This window comes from Tursiops truncatus, chromosome 12, assembly GCF_011762595.2.
Source record: "Tursiops truncatus isolate mTurTru1 chromosome 12, mTurTru1.mat.Y, whole genome shotgun sequence".
Lineage (NCBI taxonomy): Eukaryota > Metazoa > Chordata > Mammalia > Artiodactyla > Delphinidae > Tursiops > Tursiops truncatus.
In genome coordinates this window covers 71013443-71039702 of record NC_047045.1, presented here as the reverse complement: position 1 = coordinate 71039702, position 26260 = coordinate 71013443, and the positions used below count along the sequence as shown (strand labels likewise).

Below are 26260 nucleotides of genomic sequence, written 5' to 3'. Positions count from 1 at the left end.
ATACCTGGTGTTCTAGCTTTCATAAGTAATCTGACGTACGTCCCTCTCCACATGGCTTGAATTTTAATTGCTGCTGCTACTTCCTCAGGAGAATACTCTTTGTCACTTTTTGGCACATTACATTTAACATCTAAGCATTCCGCTGGAAAGAGAAAAACAAACTTTGGACTGAAAGTTATGTCTAATCTCTACCCCAATTTTCACTGCCTTTAACTATTAAAGCCCTCTAATGTATAAAGTGCCACAACGATAGATTTGTTGTTATATTTAACATTGCCTTCTGCAGGTGGTTCTTTTTTAGAATATAAACATTCTGGAGAAGGGAAACACTAAATATTGACACTTTAGTGAACTAGTGTTGATTCCTATGTGAAAGTAGCATGAAGGTTCTTTAAAATTGAAAGAAAATGTTAAAATGGTGGGAATAGAACATCGGAAGAGGAGGAAATGAGGGTTACTTAGATCAGAGAATCTTCCCTGAATTACTCCAGTGCTACTGTATATATAGTGATTGTCATGCTCTTTAAGGTCAGGAACAAATAAAACTGGGAAATTCTGGGCTGCCCTGGATGTATGTGGGACAGGGGACACACGTCAGATCTTTGGAACCTTTTGAGCTTCTCAGGGCATAGCCTGAACTCTACAACTGTTAATATAGACCCATTCTACCTACTCCACAAAAATTTTGAGTATACTTTTCTCAAATTATTTAGCCCATATAAGGCTAGGAATTCCAAAAATATCTAAAATTAATCAGTACCTAAAGAAGCCTCTTCCAAAGAAGAATCAAGTAAGTCCAAGTCCAAAACCATAGCACGGAATGCAAATTTGAGGTTGGGAAGAGGTTTTGCTATTTGAGCTTTTTTCATTAAATGCCATAAAGAAATATGAAAAACCTGAAAAAGATAAAATGCACTAGTATATTTTTTAAATCAAGAAAATACCCTTACCTGGCCAGAGAGGCTCTAAAAAACTAGAGATACTCTAAAAATAAAAACTATGTATTTCTCAGATATACACACCATCTAGCAGAAGACTCTTTGCAGACTCCCTCATCTGGTAAAAGATGAAAATTATTTATCATTTGACTAATTTTAACTTAATAAGCTTTAATCACCACAACAATGTTTATAATGTACATTCAATTAAAATATAACATTAAATGGATTGAGGAGATATAGTGTAAGATAAAAAATAAGGTTCTTATGCCTAAGCAAGTTAAATACCAGATTTCTTTTATCCCAAGATGCCACCCATTATAAGACACACTATTAGTTCCTGTGCTTCAAGAAAGAAAATATGCCACTCAAAGTTTTTAATCACTTTCGTGTCACTTACGAGTATTTACTTCCTATTGAAAAAGCTCTTTTAAATTTATTTAGGCATAACTTTTTCATCATGTATCACACTTAAACGTACATGAAAAAATAAACTACATAAATTGGTTAAGTATTCTGAAAACTTATTCATACTCAAACTCCTACTCTTGTAAATCACTTTTTGTAAACCCTAAACGTGTGTTTTGTTTGTTTGTTTGTTTTTTTAAACGTGTGTTTTTCTGTGCAGTTTTGTCCTTCGTGTTGTCAAAGGCTTTGAAAATGCACCGCTGCCTGAAGAGTGTTCTCCTTTTCTTCCTGGGGTTTTTCTCAAGCCACCAACCCTCATTCAGGAAGTGCTGATGCTGAGTTGTTCTTGATCTCACCAAAGAGGACCCCTGGAAGGTTTTTAGACCGCATCCAGAACACATATCCCTTCTTCCAAGTTTTTTTTTCATGGCTTTTATCCTGAAATGCTGATGGATTCCATATATCCAGTCATACCACTGGGAATAACAACCAGCCACTGCACATTTCTGCTTGCTTACTTGTAGCTATTTACATGTTCACAGGGAGTAAAGTGCTTGGTGAATTAGGTAGCGCTCCTGGGGCACTGTTTGTGGTGACTTTCAGCCAGTCATACCTCTCCCTCTCTCTCTTTTCCTGAGCCATGGGGGAGTCATTCTGGTGTGAGGAGAACCCCTTTCCCTTCACATTTCTTCGAGAGGCTCTACCATGCCATTTAATTCTCTTCCCCTAAGGATTAGGCTTTTGTCAAACATATTTCTTTTGAAACGGAGACGATATGAATTCTTATGAACAAGTCCATGTCCATGTGTGTGCAGAGAATTCTGGAGGTCACCTGGCCAGCAATGATTGTAAGGAACCACCAATGATAAGACACTCTGATTTCATTCTGATATTAAAGGGGAAAAGCAATGTTCGTCTTAGAATTGGTGAAATACAGTGCTCTGCAAAGGCATATGACTATTGCATTTCCTGCTTAGTCTACATTTTCTGACAACTCCTCACCTCTCTTCATATGTATAGAAACAGGGACCTAGTCCCACAGTCTGTATCTGTACCTGCCCCATCAGCTAGCAATGGTGGACAAGCCTGCGAGCAAGCATCTAACCCAAGCTGAGCAAATCTTCGTCACTTCGGCCAATATTTTTTTTTTTTAATTTTTATTGGAGTATAGTTGATTTACAATGTTGTATTAGTTTCAGGTGTACAGCAAAGTGAATCAGTTATACATATACATATGGCCACTCTGTTTTAGATTCTTTTCCCATATAAGTCATTACAGAGTATTGAGTTCCCTGTGCTTTGGCCAGTAATTTGACACCAGGATCAAGATATTCTAAACTGGCCTTGTATGAGAAAACAATATAAAATTCAGGAGCCGTGTTTTCCATGATGTGAACTTAAGAGGAGAGAAAACATGTTTATAAAGAGAAAAAATGGAGAAGACAAGTTCTGAGGGCCTTCTTTTCCCTCTTCAAAGTTCCTCACTGAGTCATTCCTGTTCTTATGTGTCCAGAAGATGTCCCTGTATTGTTATAACAAATCAGCACATCCAGCTTCTCGTTGTGGCTTAAATAAGCTAGATGTGTCCTCGTGACATGCCTAATAAAATGCCCTAAATAGTTCAACACCTAAGGTAAAATTTTTTTGAAAAAATCATGATAATGTTAATCCTCATACCCTCTGTTACAAATTAGTGTTCAGAGTCTTTGGTGATACTGACATTTGGTAGTGCTTGAGTCTGGTCTACACGTGAATATGGGTGACAACGGTGAACTCAGAACCGTGGGCAGTAAGCGGCCAGTACTCTTAATCCTTCATTAAGACACATGCATGCTAGAGAGTGGGGAATAAATCTTACAGAGATTCATGGACTTACCACATCGGTGGAGATTTTAGGAGTCCAGAAGGCTAGGCATGCTGGGACATCCTCTCTAAGGTAAAGGCTAAGACATAACTAAGAAAGAGGCCAGTGCTTGCTGGTCCTCTCTGCATTTGGGCAGTAGAATATTCTGCTTTGGGGAGTATTATTTCAGTGCATTCATTGAGTGACTCTGAAGACCATCAGCTTTGAGTGGGATCCAATGCAAGAGCGGCATCTGCAGGAAACTTGAGCATCCCAAGAAAGAAAGATCACCTGGTCCAATTCTGTTGTAAACATGCCACTGAAACACCTCCCAGCAAATGCACAAATGTTATTTACTACTGAGAGAGTCCTCATCTATGGGATCTTTATAGTATGATGCACCTCATCTGTCTAGAATTGTTTACAGTAGACAAATTTGGAATCGATTTATGGAGCATGGCTCTCTGGAAAATGTCACGTAACTGTGTAATATACAAGTATAAAATGGAGACGTTTCATTACCAAAATAGCTCCCTTTTGTGTAAGTGATACATGCACAAAGACCCCTTACATATTAGATCTGGGCTAGCATCAAAAGGCCTATACAAAAGTAATCTTCATAGCAGAGATGGTGATGACGAATGGGCCCAACAGTATGGGCTCTCTTTCACCCAGGCTTAGCTGTCTCAACTGTCGGTCGCAAAAACTGACTCATTATTTAATATGGTATCATCCTCCGGGGTGTACAGTTACTTCATGACAAGTTGATATCAGTGGACTTCTGTCAAGGAGGGGTGGGCGGTGATTCATCCTTACTAGAATTGAGACTTACCTAAAATATGAGTTTGTTTTCCCTGTATTTGGTGCCTCTGCCAGCATTGTTATCTTAGGGGTTACAGAGACATGGATCCAGCCTAACATTCCCCTTGGACCAAGGATCAAGTAATACAGTGAACATTTAATCACTGGGGAATGTTTGAGACTCACTGGTCCTAACATATACCATAGAAAGGATTGATAAAATTCCTGGCAGATTGGAAAGGCATATAAAAGGCTCAGCTAAGAAGCCAGCCTGGTGATGACATCCTGCAAAACTGAGGCAGTATCCTCCAGAATACAGAATATTTGTATAAAACCAAAGATCAATACACAGTACTATGACTGTAATAGCTATAATATACTGGCCTGAGGTTCAAAAATTAGAAGTAGGAGTGGCCTCTCTCACCATCATTTCCAGTGATCCACTTTCAATAATTAGTGTTCTCTGTCCCCACAACAGGGACTTTCTGTACTGGAGGACCTAATTCCTGGGGGTGGATAGCAGGAAATATTTTCACCAGGGAACACAGTATGATTTACAATAAACCTAAACTCTGATATATTCCTAGTTGCTTTGAGATCCTCATCCTGGTGGACAAGCAGGAAAAAAGAAACTAATATAATGGAGTGGTGGGAGAATTCATCCTCATTGTCATGAGGGGCTAGGTTTCTGCTACATAATGGGGACAAGAAGAATTATGTCTGGATTTGCTGGGACACTTCTTGGTGCTTCCACAGTGAATGCTTAATTACAACAATCTCAGCCTGATGAGAATATGGCAATCAAGGTCTGTACCCATCAAGATTGAAGGTCTGGGGCACCAACCAGGCAAGCAACTAGAGCGGCTGGAAGAAAGGGAAATCTAGAATAGGTGGTAGAGGAGAGATGTTGACTACCAATTCTGGCCTTAGGGCCAGCTGTAGCAGTGGATACTACAGCTTTCTTGTTATATGATAATTTGATTATTTATTTATTTTTAGAGCTTATGACTACCACCAAGAGCCATCTAGAGCCACCACCTTGAGGACTGGATGGACAGAATTAACTTAAGGACCAATCAGACTAGTTAAAGAGGTAAGTCATGGCAGATTTTTGGAGATTGCTCATGCCCGAGGTGAGTGATTTTCAACTGGGAGTGATTTGTGTCCCAGGTAGGGTTGACAGATAAGATACAAGAAACTGTAAGGGCAAATACCAGTTTAAACAAAACAAGACAATTCTCCTTATGGAAAATAAGGGAAGAGACTCTTCCCCTCTCTTTTCTTAGAGCATTCACTTTAGAAAACTTATAATTTTAAGTTCTCTCTCTCTCTCCTTCTTTGAAATATATGTAAATATTTTTAAAGGCTAAATAGCTATCTTGCCAGCTTTAAGATCCAGGAATATCTTTCTCAAGGACCTGGAAGTCATCTCTTTGAAATGCAATCATCAAGGAAGATAGCACCCCAATCCCCCAGTTTCTGTGGAAGGGGAGGAACCTAACCTTGGTGGGAGGCTCCCACCAACTTGGAAAAATACCTCCTGCCATAAAGGCATGAGAAGTTTATGTTTCTTTTGGATAAACCCAGTTAGGTAATGCAAATGGTCACTCCAAATAGCAGGTGAATTTAGGATTCACTGTGTGTAACAAATGGTGCTATCAAATCCCTTTACTTAAGGGAGTAATTATCATTTATCTTGAGAACATGTAGGTAGTGGGCAATATCTGCTGGGCTATACAAAAGGGTAAGGTTTCTTTGGCTCTTTGCTATCTCTTTAGCAGATTGCCCTTGACGGGTATCACATTCTGGTTTAACGCTTATTCAACAATCTTCTGTTTCTTCTACCTTCGTGGAGGTCTTCCTGGTTTGAAGGAGATTCTGTTTTTAATTATCTATCCCCAACAACACCTTATACCCAGTTAAAGTGGAATAACAGGGAAAATAAATTTTTAGTGTAATTTTTAACATAAGTATGTGCTATATATTGCACATACTGTTTGTTTATATGAAACTAAAATTTAATTGGGTGAAATGACTCTAGACAGAGACCTTGCACCCTTCACAAACATTAACTCAAAACGGACAGTAGACTGAAATGCAAAATGCAAAAGTATAAAATTCCTAGAAGATAACATAGGAGAAAATCTAGATGACCGGGGTATGGCAATGGCTTTATGGATATAACACTAAAGCCAGGACCCATGAGAGAAAGAATCGATAAGCCGACTTCACTAAAATTAAAAACTTCTGCTCTGTAAGGAAAATGTCAAGAGAATGAGAAAACAAGTCATAGACTGGGAGAAAATATTTGCAAAGGAATACTTAAAACTCAATGATAAGGAAACAAACAACCTGATTAAAAATGGGCCAAAGACTTTAACAGACACCTCACCAAAGAAGATATCCAGGTGGCAAATAAGCATATCAAAAGATGTTCCATATCGTATGTCATCAGGGAAATGCAAATTAAAATGAGATACCACTACACACCTATTAGAAAGGCCCAAATCTGGAACAAGGACAACATCAAATCCTGACTAGGATATAGAGCAACAGAAATTCTCATTCATTTTGGTGGGAATGAAAATGGTACAGCCACTTTCGAAGACAGTTTGATAATTTTTATAAAACTAAACATACTCGTATCACATGATCCAGCAATTACACTCGTTTGTATTTACCCAAATGAGCTGAAAACATATGCCTTCACAAAAACTTGCACACAGATGTTTATAGCCACTTCATTCATAATTGCCAAAACTTGGAAGCAACTAAGATGTCTTTCAGTAAGTGAATAAATAAATAAACCGTGGTACATCCAGACAATGGAATATTATTCAGCATGAAAATGAAGTGACCTATGAAGTCATGAAAAGACATGGAGGGAACTTAAATGTGTATTTCTAAGTCAAAGAAGCTAATTTGGAAAGACTACATACTTTATGACATTCTGGAAAAGGCAAAACTATGGAGACAATAAAAAAGATCAATGGGTGCCAGGGCTTGGGGGAGGGGAGAGATGACTAGGCAGAACACACAGGATTTTTAGGGCAGTGAAACTATTATATATGATACTACAATGATGGATACATGTTATTATACATTTGTCCAGACCCACAGAATGTACACCAAGAGTAAACTCTAGTGTAAACTGTGGACTTTGAGTGACTGATGTATCAATGTAGGTTCATCAATTGTAACAAACGTACCACTCATGGGGGGTGTTGATAAATAATGGGGAAGGCACGTGTGGCGTCAGGGGATAAGTGGGAACTCTCCATACCTTCTGCCCAATTTTGCAATGAACCTGAAACTACTCTAAAAATTAAGTCTTTAGTAAAACAAATTTTAACGGGGTGTCCTGTATTTTAATTTCCAACTCTAGCAACACTGCTCCCCAGGGGACCCTTGACAATGTCTGAAATCATTTTTAGTTGTGACAACTGGTATTTAGAGGATGCAGGCAAGCCATGCTGCCACTGACAGGTCAGGACCACAGCAAAAATCATCTGGCTCAAAATGTCAGTAGTGTACAGGGGGTACCACAAAGGCGTTTTGCTTCACTCCCTCAAGGCTTTCAGTAAAGCCAGGATGCTACTCAACCCCAAGAAAGTGTGAGGAAATACATACCCCTGAGAGCACCCATCTATCAGTGGATAAACGTTACAATCGCCTCATCCTCTAGGGGGACCTTTCTAAGGGATGTCCTACACAGTTTATCAGGATTCCCTGTGGAGCATTGAGCCCCAGTAGCCCACAGCAATAATTACCACGTCCTTTCATGAATATTCTCCTCTTTCTCATTTCATTCTTCCTACTCTCTCGATTCTGCTTGCTGACGTCACTTCCCAAATAAACTGTCTTCATCCAGAACATTTTCTCGGCTGATTTTGGGGGTCATCGAATATGTGAAACATTATTACAAACAGAACATACTCTTCTAGGAACATTACAGCCTGAACACGCTTACCCGGAAGTGCTGTGCAGTTAGTTTTTTATCCTGGAGGGGAATAGGGTAGTGAGCTGTTTGTAGATCCTTCAGGGCTGCAGAAAGTTTAGCCTTATCTTCGAAATTAGCGATGCCATGTCCAACAGCTTTCAAAATTGTTAAAGCCCGCTCTGTAAATCGGTAGCTCTCCTGTGAAGACAAAGCATAGCGGTCAGCCTCCCTTTTGCTTATTTAGGTGTAACTAGGTTTACAACAATTTAATTTCTGTTAATATATTAAACATCTGTTATATGACTAACTCAATAGTTATATGGAGGACTTACTTGATCAAAGCATTTTGCTAGGTGCTATGGTCTGAGGGATATAAAACAAGGAACATGATTCCTGCTCTAGTAGGAACGCATGGAAACAACACCTACCTCACTTTGGGGGCCAGGGGAAATTTCCCCACAGTATGAATATCCAGCCTTTGTTCTGAAGAGTGTCTAGGAATTAGTCTGACAGCTGTGTGGAGTTCGACGACTGAAGGGCAGAGAAGTGTTCAGGGAGAGAGCAATAAAATAAAAAATACAAGAGGGTAAACTAGCGTGGGCTGCTGGCTCCCTTCTGCTATAAACTCTGAAGAAGCGATAAAAACAAGGAGATAGGGATGTCAGGAAGGAACTTATTCTTTTAAATGGAGAAAACACTGAGGTGTTTGCAGATTATCTTGACTTGTGTGTGGTGGGTAGTTGGTGGCTGGTGGAGAACTTACTCACAGCAGAGGGTGCTTGAAGGAAGCACGACGAGGGTCAAGTAGGAGGAAAACGTTGTAAAGTCTGTTTTTGCCTCTTTCCTAGGGGCACCATGGTGCAATCATTGCTCCACGGTTCCCTGCAGAAATTTTGAGGAATGGTATGAAAATGGGGTGAGAAACTGTTGAGAACAGATGAAACTGACTTGCCACCTTAACACATTTACTTCTTGCTGACCTTCTCCCAACCTCCCCGAAGCCTAGGGAAATTCTCTTCTTAACGGTGTTTCTCCCTGAGATAAAACCATGACCAGAAAACTTGTCTGGTTAAATGGTAGTTTTGGGAATGATCATGTATGGCTTTGAGGAGCTTGAGTCTCTCTGTTCTTGGGCCAGTCTATATCCCCTTTGCTTCTTCATTAGAACTGAAGAATACTGGGGCCTGGATGTAAGCCCCAGTAATTTTTATAAGATGGAGGAGTTGGTAACGCCAGGGAAATATGAGTTCACAGACTAAAATAACTAAACACCTAGGGAGTTAAATCACCTGAAGAAGGAAACAAACTGCTTCCATGTCTTGGCTATTGTAAATGGTGTTGCTATGAACATCAGGGTGCACGTGTCTTTTCGTGCCTTTTTGAATAAATGTGCAGGGTATATATCCAGGAGTGGGATTGCTGGGTCATATGGTAGCTCTATTTTTAGTTTTTTATGGAACCTCCGTACTGTTCTCCATAGTGGCTGCACCAATTTACATTCCCACCAACAGTGTAGGAGGGTTCCCTTTTCTCCACACCCTCTCCAGCATTTATTATTTGTAAGCTTTTTGATGATGCCCATTCTGACTGGTGTGAGGTGATACCTCATTGTGGTTTTGCCTTCCATTTCTCTAATAATTAGCAGTGTTGAGCATCTTTTTATGTGCCTGTTGGCCATCTGTATGTCTTCTTTAGAGAAATGTCTATTTAGGTCTTCTGCCCATTTTTTGATTGGGTTGTTTGTTTTTTTGACATTGAGTTGTATGAGCTGTTTGTATATTTTGGAAATTAACCCCTTGGCAGTCGTATCATTTGCAGATATTATCTCCCAGTCCATAGGTTGTCTTTTCATTTTGTTGATCGTTTCCTTTGCTGTGCAAAAGCATTTAAGTTTGATACATGCACCCCAAGGTTCATAGCAGCACTATTTACCATAGCCAAGCAACCTCAGTGTCCATCAACAGATGAATGGATAAAGAAGGTGTGATATAGCTAGTGGGAAGCAGCCGCATAGCACAGGGAGATCAACTCGGTGCTTTGTGACCACCTAGAGGTGTGGGATAGGGAGGGTGGGAGGGAGGGAGACGCAAGAGGGAAGAGATATGGGGACATATGTATATGTATAACTGATTCACTTTGTTATAAAGCAGAAACTAACACACCATTGTAAAGCAATTATACTCCAATAAAGATGTAAAAAAAAAAAGTAAAAAATCGGTAAGTTGAAAACAAAATAGTGATATGATTTAGTTCAAAATCTTTGAAAATAAGGCACAAAAAAAATCACAGTTGCTCAAAGATTTACCAGTTCAAAGTTGGGTAGCACGACATCTTCATCCCCGACGACAAAGGTCACCATGCTGCAGATGTGTATGGAGTGCCCCACGGGGGAGTACGCGGTGAAGAGCAGCATGTGTCTCCTAAAGAGAGAGGACCGAGGGTTTCCTTTGTTGTAGTCCTTGCCTCTGTTAGCTTCTTGATGATACTTTGTGCTCAAATAAGTCAAACATTATTAAGGGCTGAATTTTGTAACACAGATGAGGTAAAGACTGATGAATTTTTCACTTTGAAAGAACCCTCTGAGATCATGGAATCTATATCTCACTGATTATGCTGGACAAAAAACGATTACAGTAAATGACAAACTTGCACGTGTTGGAGACATCTCCCATAAGCTGCGGACACATTGCGAAACACTCGTCTGGATTTTCCCCCTAACAACAGTAATAATTCATGTTGGCCTAGTGCTCTGTAGCTTTCATAGTCAGTTTCTCACAAATGCATAATTTCATGTGTGTTAATTGTGTCTCTCCTACCAAGGTTGCGGCATCAGGGAGAATACTGAGAGCATGTCCAAAACCCACCTGTCTATAGCTTAGGCTCTGTCGGGGGAAAAGCAGATAAAAATACTAGATTCTTTATCAGTTCCCCATCCTTGGTTGTCCTGATGGATGAACACTCAGACAGAATAATGATTTCTGGGAGAATCTCTCCATACCAGAGTTTTTAGGGAAGATGTGAAAATATAGAAGTTTTAAAATTCATTATTTTTCTAGAAATATTGGATGCTTGCCACAGATTATCCTAGCACTTCATTTTGTTGCTTGGGCTTTGCTTTTGTACAAGAGCCATAGCTTTTCGTTGATCACATAGAATTATCATGATTGATCTTGGGAAATTCAGCAAAATTATTTATTTCATCTGAAATATGAGGTAATATTTTGAATTTTATTTATCAAAATCATGAAAACTTTTCAATTATACATATTTTCTTTAAAATGAAAAATGTGATGTGCTTAACCAATTTTATCTTAACTCAAAATAGAACTACAGGTAAAATTAAAAACAAACTACAGGTAAAACTACAGATTTGTAGGGGAAAATGCTGTTTCTCAATCTGTTTTTAAATAAAATCATGGTTCTTATTAAGGAATTTAATAAATTTTACAATAAAACAAAAAAATCTTTTAATAAATTAATTTTAGGAAATGCTGAGTTAAACAAGTTTAAACTGTATTCTTTACTAAAGAAACCACCAGATTCTTTAACAATTATGAATCTTCCAAAAGGTACAGCATTTCTTCACTTTATTTGTTCACAGAATTATTTTTCTCAAGAGTCATGATGATAGACCTCTGCTTTATGAAATTGCTTCAGGAAGCAACATATTAGATTCCATATTGTTTCATTATTTAGTAGTCAAAAGTTTACAAGTCTTCAAATAATTCTTAGTATGGGAAAAATGAAGTCACTCCATACCCAACAGGCAGGCGAACCACTGTAGCCTTGGTAGCATACGTGTGAATTGTCACAACAAGATCACGTGGCCTCAGAGATTTCCAAGAAACTCTCTCAACTGTAAGTAGTCCAGGCTGTATGGGAGGGCTGTTCTTTGTTAAAGCTTTAGGAAAATTTAAAAGAAGAAAAAAACATATATATATATATATATACAGAAATTTGACTGTGAGAGTATAGTTGGCTTTCACTGGTATTGCTTTTTACCAATAATGACATTAATAATATGATAATAACAATAATATTAACAACAACAACCAAGAATTAGATCTATTCTGAAGACGTTCATAAAACATTAGAAACTACCTGAGTAAATAATTACTGGAAATAATACTCAAGAGGAATCAAGACCTTCTTCCCTCCCTAGCCTACTTTTCTCCTCATAGCCATCCCCTCAGCTGAAGAAACCAAGAATGACAAAGTTAGGAAAGAGAGGACAGATAGGGGTATTTCACTGTAGTGTACCACTGCTTTTCTTATGTAGGGCAGTAATAACAATATCCCACTAGATACAATTTTAAAGGAGGAAAAATACCACATCTGGGAAAATGAGAGATTTTCCTAAGATAGTGGCAAAGCAAGGGCAAAAGATGCCACTGTTTATTTAAGTTTTGAGCTTTGATCCTTAGCTTTGTGTAGAAAAATAATTACCAAAATTTTAAATTAATTAAAAATTTTATTTAATTTTTATAAATTTAAAATTTTATCTAATTAAACTTTAATTAATAATTTTTTTATCTTGAAATTGATAGAAAATAATGACTCCTCTTCATCAGCAGCTGAGAGCAGAAGACTTACCCTGTTTCCAGATAACACTCCAGCTAGGGACGCAAGGCCACCCGTGGCCTGAGATACCTCTACGCATTTAGAGCTTCAATGTTCTAGGACGTGGTGTGGCTTAGGAGCTGCTGGTGAAGTGGACATACTAAGCTCACGCCACTGAAGTCTGGAAAGTTTATTCAACAAGTATTTATTGTCCACTTGCTGCACATCTGACACCATTCAAAACATTGGGTACATCCTGATGGAAAATCATAGTCTGTGCCCTCAGAGTGGGCAAAAAATTCAATACTAAGCATTCAGCAAATATTTGTACCTGTACAGTGTGAGGTACTGCTAACTTGAGTTAAATATAAATGCTTTAGTAAAATAAGCCAAACAAAGACTGCTGTTTTGTGCATATGTGCATGTGTTTGCAGGAAGCTAGCCTTAGAGAAGAGAAGGAACAGTCCATCTGTTAGAACAGGAGGGAAGGGTGACAAGAGCTTGGGAGAGTTCATTATGAGAAGATGAGTGGGTCATTTCCAATTTCTTCTATCTCTTCAGTGAAGACAGCAGCAAGGTCATCAGCTGAAAATGAGGAAGGATGAGAGTGGGAGTTGGAGATTTGAAGGCAGAGAGAGAGAGAGAGATTTGAAGGTTTGAAATAGTCACTCATGAGAATGAGAGCTGGGAGAATGAATGAACTCAGGAAATGTTGGCAGTGCTTAGGGGCTTTGCTTTGAGATTTGTGGTCCTCAATTTAAAGTGGGGCTAGGTAGTAGGATTTTTATTTTCTCCAGTTACACTCAGCTGTTCTGATGAAACCCCAGGTTAGGCCCAGAGATACCTTCAACCAATATTAGGATTTTGCCAGGAGTGTGAGATGAGAGGGTAAGAAGAGCACTTGTGTTGAGGGCACATGTGAGGATATAAATACAATCATGGACCATGGAAACTACGTTGGGAATAAGAGAAATAAAGATGTGGGGAGAGTGGACACAGAAGAAGTGGTAAGGTTGAGGGATGGAGATCCCAGTTCAGTCCAAGACCTGTAGGGGTGGGAGTTCTAGAGAGAGCGAACTGGAGATTCAGGGGTGGGGGTCAGAGGACTTGAAATTTGATTAGGATAATACAGTTATTGGTATAATAACGTCTAAAATATAACCATGAAATTAGGGGGCCAAGGTGGGATGGAGGAAAAGATCTTTGGAATTGTCAAATCAAAGAAGAAAGAGTTCATGATTTTCAATAGATTTTGAAAGAATCAAGAATGATAACATGTGGGACTTCCCTGGCAGTCCAGTGGTTAAGACTCTGCCTTCCAGTGCAGGGGATACAGGTTTCACCCCTGGTCGGGGAGCTAAGATCCCACATGCCTTGCAGCCAAAAACTCAAAACATAAAACAGAAGCAATATTGTAACAAATTCAATACAGACTTTAAAAATGGTCCATATCAAAAAATCTTAAAAAAAAAAAAAAAGAATGATGACTTGTATAGGTAGAAAGCAAAACAGAGGGACCAGGTGTGCTCAAGAGGTGACCATAAGACCACAACACAGAGAGGGACAGGTGGCAAGAGTGAGTATAATCCTTGATGTCAGAGGAGTAGGAAGATCTTAGGAGGTCTGGAGAGGGAATAAGTTCCTTCACACATTATACATTTTCCCTGAACAGAAAGTGAGTTGGGATCTCAGACAGTAATTTTCTCATAGCCTTCTTACCTCCAGATTCTCCCCAGCGTACCAATGCAGAAAAGCAAATCAGTAGTTCAATGGGCTTTAGACTGTCCACAAATAGATAGTAGGACACACGTTCATCTGAGAACTGCAAGAAATGAGACCAATCATTGTATTTCATATCAGCCTGTTAATGCTGTATTTTCCACTTCTATTAAAAGTACAATATCTAACATTTATAGAGAATTTACTGTGTTCTAGACACCATGATAAGTACTTTACAGGTTTAATGATAGGGAGAAAATCACACTGGTGAATGTTGGCAGCAGTCCACGGAAGCTGGGTCTGCAGGGCCTGTGTGAGACTGGCCACCATATCAGAGAGAGCCAAAGCTCTTCCCCGTGAGTAAAGAAAAGGGATATGCTTATTCCAGAAATGACAAATAGACGAAGAGATTGAGCCCAGAGCTGAGCAGTACTCAGAGGATAGGTCCTTAATAAGCAAACAGTCCATGGAGTAACTTTGGCAGAGAATGGAAATGTATGCTACTTGGTGGTTTTTGATATAAACCCTCTATTCCTTCTTTCTACAAGATCTTCAGAAATATACCCATTGTACGCTAATGAACCAAACTGGATTTTTGTTTTGGGCATGCAAGAAAGCACTGAGCACAACTGGAATGTCCTTTAGTGGACAGCCACATAAGGATTACATGAATATGATTTTAATCCATCTTATGTGGGTACCGTTAATATCCATAATTATGGACGGAGAAACTGAAACACAGAGAGGGTAAGTAAATTGCCGAAGGTCACAGTACTTGCAAGTAGAAAAGCTGAGATTCAAAAGTAGGTCTGTCTATCTACCTGACTCCAATACTGATCACAATTATTGGGCTATTACTGCATTGCAGTTTCCCAGTGCTTCAGCATAATTTTGACTGATGGTATATTGTAAATGTGTTAATTTGTCATTATACTTTAAAAGCTTTCTATACTATTGAACAATAATATTTAAATCACAAGTTGCAATACAAAAGAAAAATCTCTAGCAATACTGTGAAAAAAGAAATCCTTATTAATCAAATATAACAAGATTTCTAGAAATGCTTGGTACAATGTAACTAATTAAGATGATCGCTTCGCTCAATGTCTTCCAATAGTTAGCATTAGACTTTATTTCATTTGTTTTCTTTTGGCTGCCACATGTTGGTGATAGAGGCAGTTGTTTCAAACACTATCTAAAACTATGAAGGGCCCTGCATTTGCCAGCGCAGCCTGTGTGGCTGAGGAGGGGATTCTGCCTAGAGATCATTTGTTGTCATTTTAAAGAGCCTGAGAATTTGAGGGTGAGATGGCCCCCGAGGCCACATTCAGGGGCTCTGCTCTGGTGCAGGGACCAGACACCTTTGTGAGCCCCTTGCCAACCCCCATGACATCTCCCAGGGGACAGCTAAGGGATGTGCGGCAGACAGGCCTCAGGCTCTGTGTCTCCAGCTCAGCTGGTAGCGCCTGTGGCCACTAACATCAGGACTGTCCGGCCTCAGACCACGAACAATCCAGATTAAAGGCCATTAAGTTTGGGTACCAAAAACATCCTCTAAGAAAAAGTCATCATTTTCTCAGACCACTGATGTTAAAAAAAAAATTCAGGGGAATGAAGGGACTCATAATGGATGCCGTCATTTTATTTTGCTAAGCTGGGACTTTAAAAGGAAAATAAAATTCTCCTTTTACCATCACTTCATAAAAATAGGATCGGAACAAAGAACAGTTGGCCATTTTCCGAACACACATGCACATATATGTTAGGGTGGTGATGTATAACAAACTCATATGCTAACTGCTCTTAGTAATAACAACGACAGCCAGCATTTATTTTCACTTACTAAGTATTAGGCATTCTTCTAAGTGTTTTACACATGTTCTCTCATTTATTTCTCAACTCTATGATGTTGGTCTGTCACTGCCATTGAATAAATAAGAAAACTGAGGCAAAGAGAACTTAAATAGCTTGCTCAGAGTCCCACCTCAGATGCAATCTAGATTCAAAACCCGGCAGTCTAGCTCCAGAGCCACTCATCTGCTTCCTCCAAAGGTGTGCTAGTGAGAAAGGCGCAGGTTTTACATCGGATAAACGCAGTTCTCGTGATGCTTGCGCCACTTACTAATTTGGTGATCTTGGGCATTTTACCCAAACTTGGTCTGCCTCAGTTTCCTAACCTGAAAATTGATAATAATAATTGTCCTTTCATTGAGTTTGCTATGAGGAGTTGATGTAATAAAGAACCTAGGTCAGGGCTAGGAACAGAGTCAGCACCTATAAATGACTATCATTTAAATATTGCCAATATTTTGAATATGACAACATTCCTAAGTTAACTGTAAACGGTATATTATTCTCATACTGTACTCTGGGTTCTGCTATTCCCAATTAACAGGCTTGTTTTGTTTTGTTTTGTTTTTTGTAAAATTCGTAAAATCAAAGCATTCCTCTGGGTGATTTTATAGATAGACTTCAGAACCTGGTCACCCATTCTGCCACCCCTGCAAACCCCACCCCAGTCACTACTACAGACCTGATTCTTACTTTCAGAGCAGGCAACCAGCTACAGAGCACCTCTTGAGGGATGCACAAACGGTTTTCTCTGCCTGCATTTTCATTTAGTACAAGTGCAAAGGGAGAAGTCATCACCAAGCCTCCTACTTCCCCCTCCAGCTCTGCATGCAGCTCATGGAGATGTTGGGGAAGTATCGCTGGGGGCTTGCAGGGCCCCATACAAGAGACATGCAAGTTTCAGCGCAATTTAGTTTCCCAGGATATGTTTCATAGTTTTCCACAAAATTCCACTCAATGTGACATTTGTTCGTTAATTCATTCAACAATTTTTTTTTTTTTTTTACCAATTTCCTACTTCATACCAGGACCTGTACTTCAAAAGTAAAGAAAAGGACAGAGTTGTCCTTAAGATGCTGACAGAAAGTGGGTGGGTAGGTAGAGGGGCACAGAGAAGTGACCATGCAGTTAGGATGGAGGGAGGGAAGTGTCTGGGTGGGGACAGTCATACAGAGTGCATGGAGTCAGGGTACTTGACCCAGACTCTACAGGCAGGGAAGGAGGTCTCACAGGGTCAAGGACATCCATGCTGTTCTGAAGGACTTCTAGGTGTTAGCCAGATGAAGGCAATAAGGATGAAGAAGAATGAACTCCAGACAGAGGGAAGAACGTGGACAAAAATAACAGAAATGTTAGTGAAAATGTGCTTATATTTTAGGAATTGCACGCAAGTCAGTAAACACTAATTGAAATCAAATGTAGTGAATTTACTTGTGCTTTTCCTTCATTTATTCATAAGTCAAAACTTCCTTTATGTGAATTTATATAATAATGCGGCTCAGCATTGAACCAGTGCAACACAATCAGATGGATCACACCTGGGGATATGAGGTAGAAGAATTTTGCTTATTGTCTATATCAGAGATTAGTAGAAGACCCTAAGAATTAAATATTTTTTATTTAAGATTTTTTTTTTGATGTGGACCATTTTTTAAAGTCTTTATTGAATTTGTTACAATATTGCTTCTGTTTTATGTTTTGTTTTTTTGGCCGCAAGGTATGTGGGATCTTAGCTCCCCAACCAGGGATCAAACCCGCACCCCCTGCATTGGAAAGCGAAGTCTTAACCACTGGACCACCAGGGAAGTCCCTTAAATTTTTAAATATAATTATGTTAGAAGTTTAGAAATGCTTGATAAATTTGAAAGTGTTTTTCACTAGCATGATTCCATTAAAAATTTAAGAAGGGAAAGAAAAGAGATCATTATCTATTTACCTTGAATTCTGATTTTTGAAAGTTAAGGCAATATGAACTTGGCTTGTGGAAAATATATATATTCCTGAAAAACATTATTTATAACAGGTTATTGTCATCATATGCAACAAAACAGTACTACATGCTAAGTTTCTCAGAAGCAAATAATTATAGGCAAAACAGGTAAAGACAGATGAAAGTTAAAAAAATAATAACAACTCAGAAAGGAAAAAAGTGGTTGCCAGGGGCTGGAGGTGAGGAAAATAGGGAGAGATTGGTAAAAAGGGCACAAACTTTCAGTTATAAGATGAATAAGGTCTGAAGATCTAATGTATAACATGGAAACTATCATTGATAACACTATATTGTATAATTAAAATTTGCTAAGAGAATAGAACGTAAATGTTCTCACACACAATAAAAAAATAAATATATGAGGTGATAGATATGTTAGTTAACTTGATGGGGGGGATCTTTCACAATATATATGTGTATCAATTCATCACCATGTACACTTTAAATACTTACAATTTAATTTGTCAATTGCATCTCAATAAAGCTGAGAAAAAATAATAACTGTATTGAATTAGTTGTCTGAAAGGGACAAAAATGATCTCCTTCAGTGGATAAACTGCCTTCATCTTAATAAACAAGTAAGTCTTTGAGGATAAGCTGAAACTGGCCTGAGACTGGTTTGGCTATTCATGTTTCATGTGGACAATCAACTCATCCATATTTGCTTCTAATATTGTTTTTTCTTATTAGTTATCTATTTTATACATATTAGTGTATACATGTCAATCCCAATCTCCCAATTCATCCCCCCACCCCCCCACTATCCCCCCTTGGTGTCCACACGTTTGTTCTCTACATCTGTGTCTCTATTTCTGTCTTGCAAACCAGTTCATCTGTACCATTTTTCTAGGTTCCACATATATGCATTAATATATGATATTTGTTTTTCTCTTTCTGACTTACTTCACTCTGTATGACAGTCTCTAGGTCCATCCACGTCTCTACAAATGACCCAATTTTGTTCCTTTTTATGGCTGAGTAATACTCCATTGTATATATGTACCACATCTTCTTTATCCATTTGTCTGTCGATGGGCATTTAGGTTGCTTCCATGACCTGGCTATTGTAAATATCCTTCTAATAGTTTTGTTTGATATTATATCAACACCAGACTAATATTGGCTTAACTCTTTTAAATGAAAGCTAAAAATGAATAGCTTATATACCCACTGTAGTAAATGCACACAAAAATGTATACTTACTGAAAGCACACACAGAAGTCTTCAAAATCTAACCATATTTCTTTAGAAACACCATTATTTACTGTTGCAAGTTCCTCCTTCGATTTTTCCTGTGTTGCTGTTGTCTGGCTGACCAAATCTCTTTCCAGACTGATTCCTTCAGCTGGATGGGCTGCATCATTCAATCCATAGTCTGGTAGTTCATCTGTGTACAGCAGAAGACAGCCATGTCAAACATACCTAATTGTTAAATATTAAATTATTAAGATATGAAAAATTGTAGAGGAGAGCTCACATATCAAAATCTATTTTTGAGAAAATATTTACTGAGATAATGATTCACATGCAGGCCTCAAATTTGTAGAGGTCCATACAAAGACCCATTTTCATACCCTCAGGAGAATTTAATCAGAACTTACATGCAGGGTGTCCAGAAATTTTGAAATCACTTTCATAAATTTGTGCACACATTCTTTAGAGATTAAAGTTATAACAGAAGTTAGCTGGTTTATGTATTTAAAATCTGCTGTAAACAGACATATTCATGTAAGAGGGGCTGACGCAGACAACAGAAGGAGAAGCAAAAACTTGAAAGATCTATTGTGATTGATGTATTTCTGTAAGCCCTGCAGTCAGTGATTCCGTAATCTTATTTTATGTTTTATCAAGAAATGGCATGAAGTTCTCATACACTTTTCTTGAACCAAAATGTTATAGACACACACGCCACATAACACTTTTTTGGATTTTAGCCTTGGTCAAGTCTTTATTTAGGATCTGAGGAATTTGCAGTGGTTTCAGTGCTTTGATCATAACATGCATGCATTAAGACACAAGAACTTTACTCATGGGACTTTAATCAGACAGTCTTTTATTTTGACTTTAAGCTTGAATTTAACAAGTGAGATTATCTGATTTTTCTAGCCCAGAGCAGATTAGACTCAACACATCAGAGGAAGCACTGGAGGGAGGCTGTTGAGAGCCAGGAGGAGGGAGAGCAAAAAGCTGTCAAGAAGCAGAGACCCCTTTGTGCTTTGATGTCTGTGAAAAAAAGTCACGAGAAGATTATTAATTTACCTTTTCTGAGTATAGCTTGTGAAGCAGCATTACCCTGTGAGATGAAAGGAACACGCTAAGAAACCATTTATAAATTCGACAAAACATTACAGCTCTCTAAAGCACCACAGTTTTTAAAAGAGTTAATACAGTCTTTTAAACACTGAAGAAATAGATTTCTACAAATACTTACTAAAACCTACAGGAAAATGAAATTTGTTTTTAACCTTAAAATTCAAAAGATATGAATTTGGCTGAGAGTTTAAGTTTGTGACATTAAAATACAGAATTTGGCTGAGAGTTTAAGTTAGTGACATGAGTGTATTAAACCTTTGAATCTTATAATAAAAGTTAAATAAAAACAGTAATATCCCCGAGTAGATATACTAGTTGGTATGAGGCACCTACAATTAATACAAATTGAGTAAAATGAGATTATGATTGATAATTAGTGTATGGAACCTAAGGATTATTTCAAATTATAAAAATGTTTTCTCAAATTTTTAACAGGGAAAATAAGCTTCACATGTATAACTCTGTTATCTCTGGGACACAATTAAAATAAGTATAAAAGATAAAATGGTATAAATTTATACAGACTGATGGGTGATATTTTGGATGATGTAAAGTGTATGGAGAAGACAACAGAGTAGACAAAACTGAACACTAAGTGCTGGTGAGAAGCAAGCCCTTCCACACCTTAGGACCCCAGAAACAATTAGCGGGCATCTGGGAAGGACAGAATGAGATACAGGTTGAAATACAGGGATGGGTTGAATGTCTATATAAGGAACAGACAAATCCCCACTTCTCCCTAATCCCTTCTGGTTTAGCATCTATCCTTCTTCTGCTTAAATAGGACACTGGAAGTTGCTTCAAGTAGAGAAATTAAATGAAAAGTCTCCAGATCTGGGTTCACAGATACTGTGGGAAGCAAGAAAGTTTACTACACAGAGAGGAGAGGAATTAAGTGAACATCCACATGCTGAACTTTGAGACTCTCAGGAACCCTGTGCTGCTCAGCTTTAATAACTCTGGTGGATAAGGATATAACAATCCTTATGACCACATTCCACCCCAGCAGGGAGATTAGAGGACCCTTAACCTGAGACACTGAACAGAGCCAGGGAAAATCCTCAGGGAATCTGATATTTGGAGCTAGTCCCACCCCAAATGAAGCTCATTTACCCCCAATTATCTCAAATTAAAGCTTCCAGTTGACAAGCTCTATCCATGCCATAAAGCTTCTTCTAATCAGCAGCTCTTTAATTTCATAACTTCCTTAAATATATGTGTACAACAAAGAATTGCTAGATAATTGAGGAAAGAGTCTCATACAAAAGAAAGAAACTAATGGGTGTGGGTAGGGAGAGTCATAGGAATCAGAAATGATAATATAGGGAGAAATTTTTAAGTTAGTAATATCAGAAAGTTAAGATATTCATTTATCAAATAAACTATAAAAATACAATAAAGAACAAGAGACAGTTCTTGGAAACTAAAAATAGGAAAGTGAAATAAATTCAATAGAAAGTTTGGATGTAAAGTTGATACAAAAGACTCAGAGACGAAAACTAAAAAACTTTTCAGAGAAAACATAGGTAAAAATCTTCTCGACATTGGATTTGACATTGGTTTCTTAGATATGACAATAAAAACACAGACCGCAAAAGTAAAAATAAATAGGGCTACATAAATAATCTTCTGTCATTCAAAGGACATAATCAACAGAGTGAAAATGCAACCTATGGAATGAGAGAAATTATTTGCAACTCATATGTCTAGTAAAGGGTTAACATCAAGAATATATGAAGAACTTCTACAAAAACAATATAAAATAAACAAACCCAATTTAAAAATGGGTAAAGGACTTGAATAGACATTTGTCCAAAGAAAATATACAAATGGCCAACAAGCACATGGAAAACGTCCTCCACATCACTCATCCTTAGGGGAATACAGATCAAAACTGCAATGAGATACCACCCTCTCACAGCCACTGGGATGACTACTGTTAAAGAAAAAAGAAAAAAAAACAGAAAATGACAAGTGTTATTGTTACTGTTATGTGGTGAGGATGTAGAGAAATTGGAACCTTTTTGTACTTTCTGTGGGAATATAAAATGGTGCAGTTGCTATGGAAAACAGTATGGTGGTTCCTGAAAAAGCTAAAAATAGAATTAACGTATGATCCAACAATTCCACATCTGAGTATATACCCAAAAGAACTGAAGGCAGCATCTCAAAGAAACATTTATACACGCATGTTCATAGCAGCATTATTCACCAAGTATCCATTGATGGATGTATGGATAAACAAAAGGTGGTATATGTATATGCACAATGGAATATTATTCAGCCTTAAAGGAAAGAAATTATGACACATGGTACAACATGGATGAACATGGACACATGAACATGGATGAGGACATTTTACTAAGTGAAGTAAGCCAGCCACAAAAATACAAATACTGTATGATTTCACTTATATGAAGTACCTAGAGTAATCAGAATCCTAGAGACAAAAAGTAGAATGGTGGTTTTAAGGGGCTGAAAAGGGGCAGCAATGCAGAATGATTTAATGGGTATAAAGTTTTAGTTTTGTAAGATGAAATGATTTCTGGAGGTTAGTGGCACAGCAATGTGAATGTATTCAATATTACTGTTCTCAGAAAAGGAAATTCTTGTGGAAGAAGTATAAGAAAATTCTGCAGAACTGAAAAACTTGAGTATCCAGGTTGAACGGGCTCATGGAGTACCTAGCACAGTTCATGTAAACAGACTCATTTACGTGGCCAATCACTGTAAATTTTTCTTATTTCAAGAATGGAAGGAATGTCTTAAAACATTCCCAGAGGGGAAAAACAAGAGTCATACAGAACAGATCAAGAATCAAAATGTTATCTGTATTCTTAAGAGCAATGGTTGAAGGTAAAAGACAAAAGTTAAGGAACAGAGTTAAAATTCTGAAAGAAAGAACATCTACACTGTAATCCTACAACACGCCAAAATATAAACCAGGGGAGGGGGTGGAATACAGACATCTGCAGGCATACGAACCCCTCATCATTTTCACTTCCCACGCAGTTTTTCTCAGGGAGTACTAGAAGATGTGCACCACCTAAATGAGGGTATCAAGTAGCAGGAGAGCATCGTTTCCAAGAATCAGAAAATCCATCAGAGGAGAGAGAGAAAAGAAAGTCCAATGATGACAGGTGCAAGTTTCCATCAGCTGGAACAAGCGCAAGAGAGCAAAGGATTCCAGAGGGTGATATCTCCAGGAAAACAGGTGGCATTGGTAATCTGATGTGTTTGTGTGGTAAATGGGGTTTAAAGGTATTTGTTCAATGGTGTTCCTTTTTCTTAAAAAAGAGTGTTTGGGAAGGCTTCCTAATGTGTCATAGAAAAAAAATGAAGTAATTGGTTTGTACAAAAAGTTGTGTAAGAAAAGAAATTTGTCTCTCCAATAAAAATCCTTCCACAGCTAGAATATTTTTTAACGGAAGAATACTTTTCTTTATTACCATCCTTCTATTACAGCTTGAAGTAATGATGAAGGTGGAAAAGGAAACAGGTAAATAATTAATGCCTGACTTGCACTAAATATTAATTCCTAAGGAAGGTCTAAAAACAGGCCTATTGTCCCTAATATTTGTATCTATCTTAAGGGCAAAGGTAGGGTAATTTTGCTGTTTAAAAACATGAACTATATTAGGCTGGGCTAGTCTGAGATAACAAACCAATCCTGAAATTTCAATGGCTTAACACATAGGGTTAACTTCTCCCTCATATTCAGCCTATTTTGGGGGGCTCCTTTTCAAGGGATTCCTTTCCCAGTTGTGATGTAGGGATCTAGAAACTTGTACCATGTAGCCTTGCCACTGGGATACGCAGTTTCCTGATGGTTGTGGGAGAAGCAGAGAGCTGCAAAGCCACGTGCAGACTCATTAAGTGCTTCGGCCTGAAATGGCACACGTCACTAATGCCTGCGGTCTATCAGCCAGATTGTGTGTCGAAGGCAAGATCAAGAGCAGGGCCGGCTTCATGAGTGTGTGATCACTCAGGGCGCTGGGCTCAGAAGGGCCCTGTGTTTGTTTTAATGCTCTGCTGTCACTCTCTTGACATTCTTAATAACTGTTGAACAAGGGGCCCTGCATTTTCATTCCACAAGTTATGCAGCCAGTCCCAGTTACGAGCCAGGAGCCAGACCTGTGAGAGGCCTGGGAAATATACAGGGGGCATTGAGACTCCCAGGAGGCAGTGGCATCTCAGTCAGAGATCCTGCCAATCAAGCCACAATGCAGAGCCCTTCATTTCCACCGTTAGGGCTCCAGCTCTTACGGCTCGTAGAACTCTTAGCTTCCCCAACAGTTTCATCCCTATTAGGTGAGAAGCATTACGTAACAGCTCACGAAATCTCAACGGGGTCTGCTCTGGTATCCAGCCTCACAGCTAGAGTACTGATTGGACAAAAACTTGTGAAATGAAAAAATCTTGAAGACAGAGGAAAGTGGAGGTATGGGATGGTAAGCGAATACAGGAGTGCTAAATCCTTATCTTCTATAGCAAGAGGTCGAGAGATAATGTTTCATTGATAGATGGAGAAAGAACGGAATTCAGCCATTCAACAAATACGTAACAGTGTCTGTAATGTGCTAGGCATCTTTGCAGGTGCTGAGGGAGAAACAGTATATGATAAAAGATCAAGATCTCTGCCTTCATAAAGCCTCTGCTACTTAGAAATATGGAGACACATAGCAGAAGAAACGCTTAAATAAAAGTGACTGACTCTGGGGAGGAAGGCTAAAGAATGAGGAGGGGTAATACAGGTTGGTTATTTTATGATTATCTTTTTGGTAACTTTTGACTCTTTAATACTATTGCATACAATACTTTGAAATTAAGAAAAAAAGTTTAACAATGTTTAAGTCTATTCATTCTTCTTGCAAGATTTCTCATCTGTTAGTCTCTCCTTTTCAACTAATTCTAAAAAATGTGTTTACCTGCATGTGATTCTCTGCCCTCCAATGTATCTTATACCATTTATAGAGGTTGGTAGAAATCAACTCTGGTTCATTCACATAATGAAAGAGTATGTGACTTTAAGAATAAAGACGCTCTTTAGGCATAGTGAAATTATCTCCAGTATTTACTAAGTAAAAACTTTAAAAAATTTCATTAAGTTTTGAGTAGAAAAAGGTGGAATATTGTGTGTTTCTTTATATTTACATAAAGACACCCTGAAAGTGTCCTACAGAGGGCAAAGCAGTGAAAGTGGGAGAAGTACTTACATGGAAACAAGAATTCTTGATGTGTGCCTTATAATTTTATTTTTGAACATGCAAATATATTATGCATTAAAACCCTTTCCCACCTACCACACTGACAGAAGTTGAAACATCAGACAATATACGGGTTGGCCAGAATGTGGTGCAGAGAAAATTCTCATCCAGTGCATTTTATTGTAAGGTTAAAAGGTGAATGTCCTATTACCCATCAGTGATGCTCCCAGATTCATATCCTAGAACAGAGCTTCCTAGGCTAGTATCCACTGGGGCCCATGTTTAGATTTTAGGAATCCATGAACATGGCTGCTTGAAAGATTATTTTCATCTTTAGCTGAAGTTCAGCATTCAGTTTTCTTCAGTTTTCAATTTATCAATGCAGGTGAGTAGCTACAGTGTTATTGGCAATAACTGTGACTTTATCCATGAAAAAAATCACAATATTTTACGTTATATTAGAGTTGTTGCAAAATCCAAAATGTCACATATGCTTGAAGTTACAGCAGTTATTAGGCCCATTGTCAGATTCCATGTGGTCACATCTTCCTGTCTACAGACACTCTTGTAACCTGAACTGCCCAACTATCTGGGAGCTATCCTTTAGTATACCTTCAACCACCAAATCGTGAAGTTGTATGTTCACACGGTGCTAACCCAGACAGCTGTTCTGCTTTCCACTGTTCCCTG

General features: G+C 38.3%; 1 protein-coding gene across 1 annotated transcript in view; it reads right to left on the bottom strand.

The window, feature by feature from the left end:
* The window catches only part of ADGB (androglobin), a 188165-nt gene that overhangs the window by 54207 nt on the left and 107698 nt on the right, over positions 1–26260 (bottom strand). The window contains exons 15-23 of the mRNA XM_073789314.1: positions 20310–20343; positions 19254–19437; positions 17997–18060; positions 14210–14312; positions 11690–11831; positions 10236–10350; positions 7961–8128; positions 761–896; positions 5–142 (exon numbers count right to left, since the gene is read on the bottom strand). Coding sequence (XP_073645415.1) covers positions 5–142; positions 761–896; positions 7961–8128; positions 10236–10350; positions 11690–11831; positions 14210–14312; positions 17997–18060; positions 19254–19437; positions 20310–20343 — 1084 coding nt within the window. The remainder of the gene's footprint in view (positions 1–4; positions 143–760; positions 897–7960; positions 8129–10235; positions 10351–11689; positions 11832–14209; positions 14313–17996; positions 18061–19253; positions 19438–20309; positions 20344–26260) is intronic.